At 40.5% G+C, this 18,203-nt stretch overlaps 2 protein-coding genes across 5 annotated transcripts in view; both read left to right on the top strand.

Annotated features, from left to right (window-relative positions):
* eogt (EGF domain-specific O-linked N-acetylglucosamine (GlcNAc) transferase) overlaps positions 1-7,096 on the top strand; it is a 129,036-nt gene extending 121,940 nt beyond the window's left edge. For all 3 annotated transcript variants that reach the window (XR_009802192.1, XR_009802191.1, XR_009802193.1), the window contains one exon: positions 6,965-7,096. The gene's annotated coding sequence lies outside the window, so the exon portion shown is untranslated. The remainder of the gene's footprint in view (positions 1-6,964) is intronic.
* Positions 6,966-18,203, top strand: part of tafa4b (TAFA chemokine like family member 4b) — a 92,980-nt gene continuing 81,742 nt past the window's right edge. The window contains exons 1-2 of one of the 2 annotated variants that reach the window (XM_061874952.1): positions 6,966-7,091; positions 16,625-16,740. In XM_061874952.1, coding sequence (XP_061730936.1) covers positions 16,626-16,740 — 115 coding nt within the window. In that variant the 5' untranslated portion in view covers positions 6,966-7,091; position 16,625. Of the gene's footprint in view, positions 7,092-15,759; positions 15,907-16,624; positions 16,741-18,203 lie in introns of those variants that run through there. The other variant, XM_061874951.1, reaches the window with a different exon arrangement.

Here is an 18,203-nt window from a genome sequence, read left to right as displayed (position 1 = left end):
CCTGACTTATTTAGAGTTTTTTGCATTTTTCTTGTGTAGTGTTTTACTTCTTGTCTTGTGCACCTGTTTTGGTGGCTTTTCCTGTTTTGTTGGTGTTTTCCTGCAGCAGCTTAATGTCTTCCTTAAACGCTTTTCACTGCATCAACTTTGTTTTAGCAATCAAGACTATGTAAGTTGTTGCTAACCTTCTTTGTGGGGACATTGTTGATTGTCATGTCATGTTCGGATGTATTTTGTGGACGGCGTCTTTGCTCCACAGTAAATCTTTGTTGTCGTCCAGCATTCTGTTTTTGTTTACTTTGTAGCCAGTTAGGTTTTTGTTTCATTCTATATAGCCTTCCCTAATCTTCAATGCCTTTTCTTAGGAGCACTCACCTTTTGTTTATTTTTGGTTTAAGCATTAGATACGACGACAAATCTTGTTCTTTGTATACGACATCTACAAAGCAACTAGCTCCCAGCTGCCTCCTACAGATATGGAGGAGTATTACACGGTTACTCTACAATGGCACAGCATTTGTAGATTATAATTACCGGTTGGCAAAAAAATATTTTAACCCATCCATCCATCCATCCATCCATTTCCTACCGCTTATTCCCTTTTTGGGGTCGCGGGGGGGCGCTGGCGCCTATCTCAGCTACAATCGGGCGGAAGGCGGGGTACACCCTGGACAAGTCGCCACCTCATCGCAGGGCCAACACAGATAGACAGACAACATTCACACTCACATTCACACACTAGGGCCAATTTAGTGTTGCCAATCAACCTATCCCCAGGTGCATGTCTTTGGAGGTGGGAGGAAGCCGGAGTACCCGGAGGGAACCCACGCATTCTCGGGGAGAACATGCAAACTCCACACAGAAAGATCCCGAGCCTGGATTTGAACCCAGGACTGGAGGAACTTCGTATTGTGAGGCAGACGCACTAACCCCTCTGCCACCGTGAAGCCCTATTTTAACCCAAATAGGTGAAATTCCATAATCTCCCACGGCACCACAGTGTATCTCACGGCACACCAGTGTGCCGCGGCACAGTGGTTGAAAAACACTGAGCTAAATGATATTATTTGATATTTTACAGTAATGTGTTAATAATTTCACACATAAGTCGCTCCTGAGTATAAGTCGGACCCAAACTATTAAAAAAACTGCTACTTATAGTCAGAAAAATACGGTCGGTTACCATGAATTGATAAACATGGACCCCGACTTAAACAAGTTGAAAAACTTATTCGGGTGTTACCATTTAGTGGTCAATTGTACGGAATATGTACTGAACTGTGCAATCTAAAAGTAAAAGTTTCAATCAATCAATCAATCAAAGGTTTCCTGTCATTTTTTAATTAACTTTTAGTTAACTCCTCATCATTTTTTTTTACCACTTGTCCTTGATAATGTTGACAGAATAATAGAATGATAAATGACACAATATGTTACTGTATACGTCAGCAGACTAAATTAGGAGCCTCTATTTGTTTACTTACTACTAAAAAACAAGTTGTCTAGTATGTTCAATATTTTTAAGGACTTAACTGCAATAAGAAACATATGTTTAATGTACCCTAAGATTTGTTGTTACAATAAAGCCAATAATGCAATTTTTTTGTGGTCCCCTTTATTTAAAAAAGTACCGAAAAAATGTTGCTACCAGTACCGGTACGAACATTTTGGTATCGTTACAACACTAATTCAAACATGGTGTTACTGTTCAAACTGCATGTATTTGTAACACTGGGCAAAAATATTTAATATACCTGTTAAATAAAACTTCAGCCTTGCTTTTAACACTTAAAATGCTCCAGTGGCTCCCTGGAGCATTTTTAAAAGATTATTAAAAAGGGAAAATTATGGGGGAAAAATACTTTTTTGTTGTTTTAATATGGACAGACATGAAACTGTCAAAACGTGGACTTTGAGGCGGTTTACTGCATGGATTGTTTTCCCGGGATGTAACAGAACTGGACCAGACATGGCATGAAGGTAAATACATGGTTCAATTATTACTATAAAAAGTGTAAACAAAAGGCGCGCACAAGGCGGAGACAAAAAAATTGGCTAAGGAGCAAATCTTACACTTAACGTAGACTATGGGCAAGTAACAAAAGACTTGCTAAACGTGACATGAATAAACCAAAACTTACTTGGAAAAGCATGGAACGAGCATGGAACTATGACCTGGAATGAGCATAGAACAAGTGATTTTGCCAGGCCGACTATCTGGCAACTACAGGCTTAAATAGTCATGTGATGATTGAAAACAGGTGCATGAGTCCAACACGTGACACAGGCGAAACAAATGGTCATCCTGGTGACAAAACAAACAAAGATGCATAAAAACAGTGACTATTGGAGTTTTAACCAAACAAGAACATAGCTAAACAAAGCATGATCACAAAACATGACAGACACAAACCTTCCCAATTGTGAGAAAGGCCACTGTTTAATATGTTTGTGTGTATGCCTCACTAATGAGAGTCATTAGTCAACATTGTTTTGTCCAACTAATTTTGTTGGTTCTTAAACTCACCATAGTGTGAACTGTGACGCAACAGTTTGTTTACATGTTAAATCTTCCACTCCTTCTTCGTCTCATTTTGTCTACCAAACGTTTTATGCTGGTCGTGAATGCACATTGGTGCCCTTTGTGCTAACAAGGCTATTTAGGCTAGCTGTATGTGCATATTGCATTATTATGCCTCATTTTTAGGTATATTTGAGCTCATTTAATTTCCTTTCCTTGTATCTTCTTTGTATTTAATTTAAGTTTGCATGACTCCTGACACATTATCAGACATTCACACACTAGGGCCAATTTAGTTTTGCCAATCAACCCATCCCCAGGTGCATGTCTTTGGAAGTGGGAGGAAGCCGTAGTACCCGGGGGGAATCCACGCATTCACAGGCAAGACATGCCAAACTCCACACTGAAAGATCCCGAGCCCGGGATTGAACCCTGACTACTCAGGACCTTCGTATTGTGAGGCAGACGCACTAACCCCTCGTCCACCGTGAAGCCCTATTATTATTATTATTAATATTATTATTACTATTAGGCATCCGTTTTCTACCGCTTATTCCCTTTTGGGGTTGCGGGGGGCGTTGGCGCCTATCTCAGCTGCAATCGGGCGGAAGGTGGAGTACACCCTGGACAAGTCGCCACCTTATCAAAGGGCCAACACAGATAGACAGACAACATTCACACTTGCATTCACACACTAGGGCCAATTTAGTGTTGCCAATCAACCTGTCCCCAGGTGCATGTCTTTGGAAGTGGGAGGAAGCCGGAGTACCCGGGGGGAACCCATGCAGTCACGGGGAGGACTTGCCAAACTGCGATGAGTTGGCGACTTGTCCAGGGTGTACACCGCCTTCCGCTCGATTGTAGCTGAGATAGGCACCAGCGCCCCTGCGACCCCAAAAGGGAATAAGCGGTAGAAAATGGACGAATGGATGGATGGACATGCCAAACTCCACACAGAAAGATCCCGAGCCCGGGATTGAACCCTGACTACTCAGGACCTTCGTATTGTGAGGCAGACGCACTAACCCCTCGTCCACCGTGAAGGCCTATTATTATTATTATTATTATTATTATTATTATTTTTTTTTTTTTTTAATTATTTTTATTATTATTATTATTATTATTATTATTATTATTATTATTATTATTATTATTATTATTATTATTTATTTATTTATTTTTTAATTAACACATGCACTTGGTTCCGACATGTTGTTTACTGACACCCGAATTGTGGACGGACCGGAATTGAAAGAGACCGCGCGGGATGTCCGAAAGTGTTGCTTGAGTTTGAGTAAAGTGGAGTCCGGTCTGTCGTGCCGTTTTGGTGTATTTAAAAAAATATGTACATAATGTATTTTTTAAATTAACCCAACCGTAATCCGCCTTTAACCCACTGCCTCCGAAATTGGTGGAAAATATAATATTAGTATTGCCATATTATTATATTACAGTTCATTTGAGGTTCATGTCAGTATGTATGTGTTGAAATTGCAAGGTAGGGTCCTCCAGGTTATTATTTCCTAGCTAATGTTCATTGGATATTTGTTTAAAAAGAAATATGCGATGTTATTATTACAGGTTGTGGCTCCTGGAAAAATAGGCAACCTGCAGTGGTTATTTTTCTTCCCCACTAGGGGGCAGTGGCACCCCACTGAGGGCTGCTCACACACTCCTGGTAAGTTTGCAGCAGTCTGAGCTAAATCTTAATGAGCCACGGTGAGTAATGAAGGTTTGAAGAGGGGAGGACGTTTTGTTATTGATGCAAATCTGTTGTCTTTCATTTGCTGAGTTAGTACCTTTTTTCTTGGGAAGAAAGGTGTGTTGACACTTTTATTAGGAGCTCATTTACCCTGCTGTGTGTGTGCTAAAGCCGGCTCTCACTTGTGTTTAGGCTGAATCTACCCCTGCTGTTGCTTTGTTTGAACTTAACTTGTGAACACTGTGCACAAATGTTGTGATTTTGCAGCAATTCAAGTTGTCGTCATCCACATTGCGCATCCATTGTTTTTGCATGTGTGTACAAGTGTTGGGAGAAAAGGAAGAGTGTGTATGACAGGGGTCACCAACCTCTTTGAAACCAAGAGCTACTTCTAGAGTACTGAATAATGCGAAGGGCTACCAGTTTGATACACACTTAAATAAATTGACAGAAATAGCCAATTTGCTCAATTTACCTTTAATAAATAAATCTATATATATGTAAAAAAATGGGTATTTCTGTCTGTCATTCCATCGTACTTTTTTTTTTCCTTTTACGGAAGGTTTTTTGTAGAGAATAAATGAGGGGAAAAAACACTTAATTGAACGGTGTAAAAGAGGAGAAAACATGAAAAAAACTGAAAAAATAATTTTGAAGCATTGTTTATCTTGAATTTCCACTCTTTAAAATTCAAATTTCAACCGAAAAAAAGAAGAGGAAAACTAGCTAATTCGAATCTTTTTGAAAAAATTAAAAAAAATAACGTCATTAGTAGTTTTTACTGATTAAGATTGATTTTTAGAATTTTGATGACATGTTTTAAATAGGTTAAAATCCAATCTGCACTTTGTTAGAACATATAACAAATTGGACCAAGCTATATTTCTAACAAAGACAAATCATTATTTCGTCTAGATCTTCCAGAACAAAAATGTTAAAAGAAATTCAAAAGACTTTGAAATAAGATTTAAATATGATTCTAAAGATTTTCTGGATTTGGCAGAATCCTTTTTTTTTATTTTAATCATAAGTTTGAAGAAATATTTCACAAATATTCTTTGTCGAAAAAACAGAAGCTAAAATGAAAAATTAAATTAAAAAGTATTTATTTTACTTTACAAAAAAAAAAAATACTTGAACATTGATTTAAATTATCAGGAAAGAAGAGGAAGGAATTGTGTGTTTAAATATGTGTTTAAAAATCCTAAAATCATTTTTTCAGGTTGCATTTTTTTCTCTAAAATTTATTTTTCTGAAAGTTCTAAAAAGCAAAGTAAAAAAATGAATGAATTTATTTAAACAAGTGAAGACCAAGTCTTTAAAATATTTTCTTGGATTTTCAAATTCTATTTGAGTTTTGTCTCTCTTAGAATTCAAAATGTCGAGCAAAGCGAGACCAGCTTGCAAGTAAATAAATACAATTTAAAAAATAGAGGCAGCTCACTGGTAAGTGCTGCTATTTGAGCTATATTTAGAACAGGCCAGCGGGCGACTCATCTGGTTCTTACGGGAAACCTGGTGCCCGCGGGCACCGCGTTGGTGACCCCTGGTGTATGATGTCTAGATCAGGGGTCACCAACCTTTTTGAAACCAAGAGCTACTTCTTGGGTACTGATTAATGCAAAGGGCCACCAGTTTGATACACACTTAAATAAATTGCCAGAAATATCCAATTTGCTCAATTTACCTTTAACTCTATGTTATTATTAATAATTAATGATAGTTATCTTTGTGGAAACAGTGATCATCCTAATGATTTCTCACAATAAATATATATAGAAACAGATGAATATTTTTATAAATATATTTCGACTCTTTAAAATTCAAAATCCAACCGGAAAAAAGAAGAGAAAAACTAGCTAATTCGAATCTTTTTGAGAACATTTAAATTTTTTTTCCTAATAAGTAATTTTTCCTGATTAAGATTTATTTTAGAATTTTGATGACATGTTTTAAAAAGGTTAAAATACAGTCTGCACTTTGTTACAATATATAACAAATTGGACCAAGCTATATTTCTAACAAAGACAAATAATTTGTTTGAATTTTAATCATAATAATTTGAAGAAATATTTCACAAACATTCTTTGTCGGAAAAACAGAAGCTAAAATAAAGAATTTAATTTAAATGTATTATTCTTTACAATAAAAAAATAAATTTACTTGAACATTGATTTAAATTGACAGGAAAGAAGAGGAAGGAATTTAAAAGGTAAAAATGTATATGTGTTTAACAATCCTAAAAATCATTTTTAAGGTTGTATTTTTTCTCTAAAATGGTCTTTCTGAAAGTTATAAGAAGCAAAGTAAAAAAATACATTAATTTATTTAAACAAGTGAAGAACAAGTCTTTAAAATATTTTCTTGGATTTTCAAATTCTATTTGAGTTTTGTCTCTCTTAGAATTAAAAATGTCGAGCAAAGCGAGACCAGCTTGCTAGTAAATGAATAAAATTTTAAAAATAGAGGCAGCTATTTGAGCTATTTTTAGAACAGGCCAGCGGGCGACTCATCTGGTCCTTACGGGCGACCTGGTGCCCGCGGGCAGCGCGTTGGTGACCCATGGTCTAGATTGAGGAGCATATTGAGCCGGGGGGGAGATGAAGCTTTTGTAAACAATGGATCTGAAAGAATCTAGGCCCTCACATCTCTACCTTCATGCGAGGCCGGGGGAGGCGACAGAAAAACCATAGGGCACACTGACCTCACTGACCAACTGTTTTTGTACCTCCTCATTCCAGGGTTTTCTTCAGTTTGAGGGGACGAGGACGCGAGCTGAGGTGCGAGTGAATGCAGCGATGATGCCCTGCACCTCCTGTTGTTCTTAGAAAGGCTTTGGAACACACCCATTAAAACAGAGGGGACCAGGTAAACATAAAACAACGTAGTGCGGGATAACATTTTGGGTGAATACATTTATTAAATAGTAGAAAATATGTTAAATCTTGCATGAGACCGTTCAAATAAATTTAGCGCTTTACTAGACGAAGTGCCTTATTTTATAACGTAAAGGGGCTGTTTGCAAATTGTTTAAATTTTTCAAACCAAAATATAAAACAGGAACACCACTGGCGAGCTAATGTTACCTTTAGTATTTTAGCAGAACATAAATATTTTCAAAGTGTCTATATTGCTCATAATTACTAGAGTTGTACGGTATACCGGTATTAGTATAGTACCGCGATACTAATGAATCATATTCGGTACTATACCGCCTCTAAAAAATACCGGGAATCCTGTAACGACTTTGTATCGGATTGATACACAAATTTGTGGTATCATCCAAAACTTATGTATAGGATCAAATAACAGAAGAATAAGTGATTAAGAGAAAGTAAGCAGATATTAACAGTAAATGAACAAGTAGATTAATAATTAATTTTCTACCACTTGTCCTTAATAATGTTGACAAAACAAAAGAATGGGAAATGACACAATATGTTACTGCATACCTCAGCAGACTAATTAGGAGCCTTTGTTTGCTTACTTACTAATGAAAGACAAGTCCTGTATGTTCACTGTTGTATTTATTGACAAAATTGCAATAAGAAACATATGTTTGATGTACCCTAAGATTTTTGGTTAAAATAAAGCCAATAATGCAATTTTTTGTGTTTCCCTTTATTTAGAACAGTATCGAAATATATTTTGGTACTGGTGCCAGTACCAAAATATTGGTATCGGACAACATTAATAATTACTAATTACCGTATTTCTTTGAATTGCCGCCTGGGCGCTAATTAATTTAAAACCTCTTCTCACTCCTGCGCTTACCAAAGGCATGTGGTAAAAGTAAGCATGCGCTAATTATTTTAAAACATCTTCTCACTTCGGCACTTACCAAAGGTATGCAGTAAAAATTTGAGTGTGATGTAAGTTTGGACCTTAAATCCTACTGGATATCTCTTAATATTCTTCCCTTTATGCAATTTCAAATTAACGGTATTGAAATCAGCCTCCTCCATTTTTAAAATGATGACAGGGGAAGTGTCACTCGTGACGTCACGAGTTTGACCAGGCGGTAATATTAAGCACGCGCTAATTAGTTTGGGAAGCGAGTTTGACCCGGCAGTAATTCAAGGAAGGCGCATACTAAATGCCCTGCGGCAATTCAAGGAAATACGGTATATTGAATAACATTTGACCAGGAATTTGCCTGGCGTTCAGGCTTCTCACTTGCCGCTAGGGATGGGTACTGAATTTGGTACTTTTATAGATATCACGTCTCATAAAATCAAACATTTCTATATTTCGATACCTTTGTTGCATGTGACGTCACGACCAGTTGTAGACCCGGCCAGGCTTAAACAAGCACTCAAGCAGCACTCAGAGCAGACTCGGACTGCTTCTATTTATTGTTACTATCCCATGCCAACAAAGCAAGTATACCTTATAGAACACACTGAAATGTTAAGTGAGGCTTCACTTTACAAAAATGTGCGAGCTTTTACTATAGTTATACTACTAAGTAGCATTAGCTTGGTCATAAAAAAATAAAATAAAATACTTACAGTATACACATTTTGTAGGGCGCAACACAACCCTAGATTCAGCTTAATTGGGGTGGTGTGCCAGTAACTTGAAAATTCGGGGTTCAATTCCAGCCTCAGCCATCCAAGTCACAAGTTGTGTTCATGGGCAAGACACTTTATGCTCCCAGTGCCACCCAAACTTGTTTAAATGCAGCTTGAAAACATTTTTGATAATGTAAACGTAAAGTGTTTTGTGTTTCTAGAAAATAAGCGCTATATAAATATATTTCACTACTACTACCTGACAAGGCGACACACTGTGGTTCAGAATAGTGTATAGAGCAGGGGTCGGCAACCTTTACCACTCAAAGAGCCATTTTGACCCATCCATCCATCCATCATCTTCCGCTTATCCCAGGTCGGGTCGCGGGGGCAACAGCCTAAGCAGGGAAACCCAGACTTCCCTCTCCCCAGCCACTTCGTCTAGCTCTTCCCGGGGGATCCCGAGGCGTTCCCAAGCCAGCCGGGAGACATAGTCTTCCCAACGTGTCCTGGGTCTTCCCCGTGGCCTCCTACCGGTTGGACGTGCCCTAAACACCTCCTTAGGGAGGCGTTCGGGTGGCATCCTGACCAGATGCCCGGACCACCTCATCTGGCTCCTTTCGATGTGAAGGAGCAGCGGCTTTACGTTGAGTTCCTCCCGGATGGCAGAGCTTCTCACCCTATCTCTAAGGGAGAGCCCCGCCACCCGGCGGAGGAAACTCATTTCGGCCGCTTGTACCCGTGATCTTATCCTTTCGGCCATGACCCAAAGCTCATGACCATAGGTGAGGATGGGAACGTAGATCGACCGGTAAATTGAGAGCTTTGCCTTCCGGCTCAGCTCCTTCTTCACCACAACGGATCGGTACAACGTCCGCATTACTGATGACGCCGCACCGATCCGCCTGTCGATCTCACGATCCACTCTTCCCTCACTCGTGAACAAGACTCCTAGGTACTTGAACTCCTCCACTTGGGGCAGGGTCTCCTCCCCAACCCGGAGATGGCACTCCACCCTTTTCCGGGCGAGAACCATGGATTTGGACTTGGAGGTGCTGATTCTCATTCCGGTCGCTTCACACTCGGCTGCGAACCGATCCAGCGAGAGCTGAAGATCCCGGTCAGATGAAGCCATCAGGACCACATCATCTGCAAAAAGCAGAGACCTAATCCTGCGGTTACCAAACCGGAACCCCTCAACGCCTTGACTGCGCCTAGAAATTCTGTCCATAAAAGTTATGAACAGAATCGGTGACAAAGGACAGCCTTGGCGGAGTCCAACCCGAGAGTATAGAGCTGGTCCACAGTTCCACGACCAGGACGAAAACCACAATGTTCCTCCTGAATCCGAGGTTCGACTATCCGACGTAGCCTCCTCTCCAGTACACCTGAATAAACCTTACCGGGAAGGCTGAGGAGTGTGATCCCACGATAGTTGGAACACACCCTCCGGTCCCCCTTTTTAAAGAGAGGAACCACCACCCCGGTCTGCCAATCCAGAGGTACCGCCCCCGATGTCCACGCGATGCTGCAAAGTCTTGTCAACCAAGACAGCCCCACAGCATCCAGAGCCTTAAGGAACTCCGGGCGGATCTCGTCCACCCCTGGGGCCTTGCCACCGAGGAGCTTTTTAACTACCTCAGCGATATCAGCCCCAGAAATAGGAGAGTCCACCACAGATTCCCCAGGCACTGCTTCCTCATAGGAAGATGTGTTGGTGGGATTGAGGAGGTCTTCGAAGTATTCCTTCCACCTATCCACAACATCCGCTGTTGAGGTCAGCAGAACACCATCCGCACCATACACGGTGTTGATAGTGCACTGCTTCCCCTTCCTGAGGCGGCGGACGGTGGTCCAGAATCGCTTCGAAGCCGTCCGGAAGTCGTTTTCCATGGCTTCCCCGAACTCCTCCCATGTCCGAGTTTTTACCTCCGCGACCGCCGAAGCTGCACACCACTTGGCCTGTCGGTACCTGTCCACTGCCTCCGGAGTCTTATGAGCCAAAAGGACCCGATAGGACTCCTTCTTCTGCTTGACGGCATCCCTCACCGCTGGTGTCCACCAAGGGGTTGTAGGATTGCCGCCCCGACAGGCACCAACTACCTTGCGGTAGTTTTGACCATTTTGACCCGTTTCACAAAATAAAGAAAATAATGAGAGCCCCAAGACTCTTGACATTTATAATGAAATAACTCTGTATAGAGTTTTTTTTTTTGCTTTGTGCTATGTATAAACCAGGGGTCTTAGACACGCGGCCCGCAATTAAATATAAAGATTTGATGTTAGTGCGGCCAGTGAGTTTTATATGAATGCCCCTTACTAGCATCACGCATACAATTCCTCCCGATTTGTCCGGAAGACTTGCAGGTTTTAGAGTGACTATTCAGTTGGACGTCTGCTGAGTAAAACCCATTCAACAAATATAAGGGTGTACTACGATGGCGCTGTCTTTAATGCCCTCCACAACTTGTACAAACAGCTTACCAGTCAGGCCACGCATCGTATGTGGCTTCTGCAGACGGTCACATGTGACTGCAAGGCATTCTTTTTCAACAGCCATACAGGTCACACTGAGGGTGCCAGTTTAAACAACTTTAACACTGTTACAAATATGCGCCACACTGTGAACCCACACCAAACAAAAATGACAAATACATTTCGGGAAAACATCCGCACAACATAACAAATACCCAGAATCCCATGCAACCCTGAGTCTTCCAGGCCACATTATACACCCCGCTAGCAACAACCCCCCCCCCCGCGTCGGTTGAGGTGGGCGGGGTTGGGGGGGGCGGGGTGTATAATGTAGCCTGGAAGAGTCAGAGTTGCATGGGATTCAGGGTATTTGTTATGTTGTGTTTATCGTGTGTTACAGTGCGGATGTTTTCCCAAATGTTTGTTTGTCATTCTTGTTTGGTGTGGGTTCACAGTGTGGCGCATATTAGTAAAAGTGTTAAAGTTTGTTTATATCACAACCCTTAGTGTAACCTGCATGGCTGTTGAACAAGTATGCCTTGCAATCGCTTAAGGACTGTAATTGAGGTTTCACACAATTTGTGACCGGCCGGCACGCACATAGTGTTGTGTAACAGCGGGCACAACTACATGTATTAGAAGATGTTATGGACACTGCCAACACGGCCCGCCTCTCAACGTTGCTGTCCGAGTGAAAATCGCAGTATGCAAACCTCAGACAATTTTAGGGAAAGGCACTGAGGTCAGAGATCTCCAGGTAAATTCGGGAAGGTCGGCAAGTTTACAGCTGAGCCACACCAGAGTGGTCAAAGAGCCGCATGCTGCTCCGGAGCCGCGGGTTGCCAACCCCTGGTAAAGAGAGAGTATGAACAACCTGGGTGCAAGCCATCTCAATGATTGGTTAACAGGCACTCACGTGACTACAGGGCGCCATGTTACATAGCAGTTTAAAGCCGCAGCCAAATGACACTGCACTGCCTCATTATTCATTCATTTTAATTGAAGAGTGTTTGCCATGTCAACATGGTCTGTTGTGCGGCATGGGGACGCACCACTCGCAAACAGTTGCATAAGTTTCCCCGCAACCCAGAAAGGAAAAAAATTATGGGAAGTGCAGGTTCACCAGGAAGGCTGGAGAGCCAATAAGAACAATTTGTTGTGCAAGGTAAGCAAGCATACATACACATGGGAAACGTGGTATATCGCACTCTCATTAATGTTGAATTAATTCACTTTGTCGGACAAAACTTTGCTTCAAAATCACACCTTTTCTGCATGTCACCAAAAATCTACATAAACTTATACATATAAAAGTGTAAAAAACATGTAAAAAGCAGCATTAGTTCAGTATTGAAGTTAATATGGTGACAATGAAATTAGGAAACCATGACTCACGGCAGCAAAACCTATGAGAAATATTTAAAAAAAATAACAGCAAAGGGCATATAGTATATAGCGCAAACAATACACTGAAGGCAGACACCACAGTTGACATACTGCACACAAAAGTCATATTTCCTCCGCATTGTTGGTCCAAAGCTCATGAGTGCAAAATAAGGGTAATACCTTTATTTGTGGTTTTCTATTTTCTGATGTACGCTTTGCCCACTGAAGCATGTTAGCCACTGGTCATTAAAGTCCTACTGAAACCCACTACTACCGACCACGCAGTCTGATAGTTTATATATCAATGATGAAATATTAACATTGCAACACATGCCAATACGGCCTTTTTAGTTTACTAAATTGCAATATTAAATTTCCCGCGAGGTATCCTGTTGAAAACGTCGCGGAATGATGACGCGTGCGCGTGATGTCACGGACTGTCAGGAAATATTAGCTCTCACCAGTTACGGCTAAAAGTCGTCTCTTTTCATCGCATAATTACACAGTAATTTGGACATCTGTGTTGCTGAATTGCAGCTGTCTTTAGCACTGAGACACAGCCAGTGTTTCTTTGTTTTTAACACAGAGCGGTCAAGCGAACATGTTTCTCTACGTCAACCGACATGTTTTTGGATGGGAAAATTGTGATATATATCTTACCGGAGACATCTTTGGATTATTCGTCCTCCTGCAGTAGCTGTTTGAAAGGCAGCTGCGAGCTTGGCTCCTCGGCTTCTCTCTGAGACGCTGCGTGTTCACCGCAGCCATCAGACCTCGAAGTATGGCTTTACAATCTCACTAAAACACTATTAAAACGATAAGCAGATAAGGGATCTTCCAGAATTATCCTAGAAAATGTGTCTAATTACATCTGAAACGCTCACACTGCCGCTGCCCGGAGCTGTCGCTTTTTAATTTATTTTATTTTTATATTTTTTTGTAGTCCTTCGCTATCAATATCATCATCCACGAATCTTTCATTTTCGCTCAAATTAATGGGGAAATTGTTGTTTTCTCGGTCCGAATAGCTCTTGCTGCTGGAGACTCCCATTAAAAACAATGTGAGGACGTGAGGAGCCCTCACCCTTGTGACATCATCGTCTGCGACTTCCGGTAAAGGCGAGGCTTTTTAATCAGCACCAAAAGTTGCAAACTTTATCGTCGATGTTCTCTACTAAATACTTTCAGCAAAAATATGGCAATATCGTGAAATGATCAAGTATGACACATAGAATGGGCCTGCTATCCCTGTTTAAATAAGAAAATCTCATTTCAGTAGGCCTTTAAACATGTAGCGGTCGAGTCCATCAAACACGGCCGCAAAATTGCCCCAAAATTAATATATATTTTACGTTAACAAAATAAAAACATATTTTATTGTAAGTTTATGAGCTGGAGTATATTTAGAACTATATTTAGACTTTTTATTTTGGTTTTATTTTGTTAAGAAAACTCTAACCTTAGAAGGACTCAATTACATTACCACGTCTTGGGTACCTAACACGGCGCCTCTCGTTTAATTGTCCATACTCTCCCTGTACGACTCAGCTGTGGTCTATACACTAATGGCATTTAATTTTTTGGGAAATGCAATTGCAAAGTCTGCTATATAATATTTGCAAATCAAACCCAGATGTATCAGAAATTAAAATATAACAAATAGACGGCACAGTCACTATAAGCTCACTGTTGAACGTTAAAAATTAGATTTTATTATTTAAAAAAATAATATTTACTAACACATTAACACACACAAAAGTACAGCAAATTGTTAGTCCGAAACAAAAATGTCTAACATGTATGTTTTTTATTAAGATATTTACTCCTATGAAGGCCTTTTGATCAGATAGTGTCACAAGTTTAAATGGGTTAAATAACTTATGTTATGCAAATGTATATCGGTACTAACTGACATTATTTGAGCAAAAGACAGTTAAAAGGTTCAAATAAAAAAAATAACAAAACTTTACATGATTGGTATTTTTTCCGGGTTGAAGTTGATTGGGAGATTTGAGTAAATGTTCATAACCAATTTTATAGTGATAAACTAGGTGGTATTAGTGATATTATTATTGTTGCGATCCGCTGCTCGGATCTTCACAGATTGTTGTTTTGGTTCCATTTTCTTATCACATTTCGGTAGTTTGACCTCCTTATTTCCTATTTAGTCTGTCAGCATGGTTACATATTATTTCCACCTGCTACTCTCGGTTCTCGCACACCTGTTTCTCGTAAACACCTCCCTTATTTAAGCTCGCCCCTTTTCGTTGTTCTGCCTCGGTTTCTAATTTGCCTTCGTGTAACAGTTGATGAGTTGTGTTTCATGCTCTCACTCGTTAGCTCTCACGCTATACTTCATTTTATTCCTAGCTTTCATGCTAGTTGTTTTGTTTTCCATTTTTGTGTCAAGTGTTTGTGTTCCGTTTGTTTTCCCTAGCTTTCCACGCTAGCGCTTTTGTTTGCCTTCCTGCTTAGCTCCAGTATTTTTTGTTCCTTAGCCTTTTATTTGTTAAATAAATACTTTATATCTTACTTTACGCTGTGTTTTTGCCCGACGCATCCACGGAGGAACAAATCCGGCATCGTTAGGCCGCGAATGTCTCACCATTATCATTATTTTTATAACGTCGTACTTTTTCTATGGGTAAAATCTGCACGGAAACCAAAACAATTCCTATCTGATGGTGTCCTATATAGACAAGTGATTTAATCTTAAAGGCCTACTGAAACCCACTACTACCCACCACGCAGTCTGATAATTTATATATCAATGATGAAATATTAACATTTCATCAAACGGCCTTTTTAGTTTACTAAAGAGCAATTTAAAATTTCCCGGGATTTTTTTCTTGAAAACGTCACGTAATGATGACGCGTACGCATGACGTCATGGGCTGTTAGGAAATATGAGCACTGCGCACACACACAGCTAAAAGTCATCTGCTTTAACGGCATAATTACACAGTATTTCGGACATCTGTGTTGCTGAATCTTTTGCAATTTGTTCAATTAATAATGGAGAAGTCAAAGTAGAAAGATGGAGGTGGGAAACTGTAGCCTTTAGCCACACAAACACACGATGATTCCTTGTTTATAATTCCTGCAGGTGAAACTTTACTATGGATCAGAGCGGTCAAGCGAACATGGATCCCGACCGAATGTCAACCAGCAGGTTTCGCTGAGAAAATTGTGGTAAAAAGTCACTTCTTACCGGAGATCAGCTGAGCTTGCCCGTCCATAAAGCTGCCGTCGACTTTGCTGAGACATTGGCGTCAAGACACCCGTGGACAAACCCCTCTGACTATCAGGTACTGTTAAACTCACTATAACACTAGCAACACAATAGAAAGATAAGGGGTTTCCCAGAATTATCCTAGTAAATGTGTCTAAAAACATCCGTATCCGTCCCAATGCAATCGCGTTTTTTTTTTCACTAGTTTTTTTTTTTTTTTTCCTAGTCCGCCGCTATCATTGTCCTCAAACACAAATCTTTCATCCTCGCTCAAATTAATGGGGAAATTGTCGTTTTCTCGGTCCGAATAGCTCTTTTTGTTGGAGCCTCCCATTAGAAACAATGTAAATATGTGAGGAGCCATCAACATGTGACGTCATCGTCTGCGACTTCCGGTAAAGGCAGGGCTTTTCTCTTAGCACCAAATGTTGCAAACTTTATTGTGGATGTTCTACTAAATCCTTTCAACAAAAATATTGCAATATCGCAAAATGATCAAGTATGACACATAGAATGGACCTGCTATCCCCGTTTAAATAAGAAAATCTCATTTCAGTAGGCCTTTAATGTCTCTAAAAAGGAAATTGGAAAACTTTTCTTCTCCAATCCATGTGGTTGTGGCCTGTTATTTTCCACCTTTGACCCCTGTTGACTCATGTTGTTGCTACTCAGAAGAAAGGCATCACTCTGTTATGTTGCTTTTAGAGGTGAAGCTTCTAATCTTTCTCTGTGCGCCTCTTCTCCCCTCTTCAATTACTTCTTCCCAACCGTTTTCTCCTCTTCCCCTCTCGCAGGATGAAACTGTGGGGGAGGACAGGTCGGCCTTTGCAGGTGGCCTACGTCGTTGCCTTGGCGATGCTCTGCGTTGACCCCGTGTCTGCTGGCAACCGCAGCCATCGGGGATCGACAGGTACGCCGGGTCTCGCTCAGAGTCCCTTTTCACTAACACCACAACAGGTTAATTACACCGTCAGACGGCTGATATGTTTCATGAGGCTGAGCCATCCCACATCTCCTTCCCTTTGACATGATGTAATCGAGACAAGCCCTCATTTTGGGTTTAGATGCAAACAGTCTTGGCAAATGTTCAAATTCGTACGAATGTAAATGGCACTTAAGCTGTCAGGAGATGTCAACACAAATATATTATCGGTGTGGGTGTGATATGATCTACTGAGTGCTTGCAGATGTCCACCAATTCAGAGGTGCTGTCGCCATCGCTCAGTCCGCCCTTCAGTGATCGAGGTCTTGATTGAGATTATCTCCCACGACGCCATAACTTCTGATCTTATGCATCGTTATTGCCAGCGCTTACATTAATATGTATGGCTTAACCGCCTTCAGTCAAATCATGACGCTCATAAACTGACTACATTTTTACTTTATTAAATGTGCAAAAGTCCAGTATGATAATAAATCATTAGAATGATAGCTGCTGAATTAGAATTAATGAGTGTTGGCTGCAGGGACAGTTGTGTCTCGTTGGCAACACCCTTAATTATGACAATATCCTTAATTACCCACTGCTTTCTTTGCCCCCGCCACTTGCATTTCGCAAGGTGACCCTTATTTGCTGTCGAAATGCGACCGGCCTGCAGTCCGAGCAGTGAGTGATGGTATTAGTTTTCCTTTTGATCGAGAGGAGGCGGTCTGCTTACGGCAGGGACACCACTAATTGCAGGCCCTGTGTATTGTGAAGGTCATGGGGGCCCACCTCCTTATTAGTCACCCAAGATGACTCGCTCCGAAACCGACTGCTGCTTTCTAGTGAGCGTTTACTCTAATTGGTGGAGTTTTAAGGCCTGTTGAGTATCAACATAATATGATCGAAGTTGCTTCAGGCTTCAAAATAATTGTCTTTTTTTATGACTACTCGATAAGTTCCTTGTATTTTATTAAAAAAAAAGATTTGCTCAGTTTTTTTTGACAGTTTAGTAAGGATTCTTTGGATTCACAATGCAGCTGAGGTTCTATCAGCTACCACAAGGTGGCTCTAAAGGTCAAAAAATGCTGCAATTATTATACTTTGTATTTACTGAGGAAGAGTCAGTTTGTATTTTATATTGTGAAATAGAACCAGTCATCCATTTCGTACCGCTTGTCCCTTTCGGGGTTGCGGGAGTGCTGGAGCCTATTCCAGCTGCACTTGTGCGAAAGGCAGGGTACACCCTGCACAAGTTGCCACCTCATCACAGAGCCAATACATAGACAAACAGCCAAAATAAAAAAAAGTTTTCATTAAATTTTTTCCACTTTTCAAGATGGATTAGAGAAGAATCAGTTTGTTATTTTTACTGTGAAATAAAACCATATAACAATAAATAGAAATATCACTGTCAAATCATACATTTTATTACATGTACATTACATTTT

This window comes from Nerophis ophidion, linkage group LG16 (genome assembly GCF_033978795.1).
Source record: "Nerophis ophidion isolate RoL-2023_Sa linkage group LG16, RoL_Noph_v1.0, whole genome shotgun sequence".
Lineage (NCBI taxonomy): Eukaryota > Metazoa > Chordata > Actinopteri > Syngnathiformes > Syngnathidae > Nerophis > Nerophis ophidion.
This window is presented reverse-complemented; position numbering and strand designations above follow the sequence as displayed.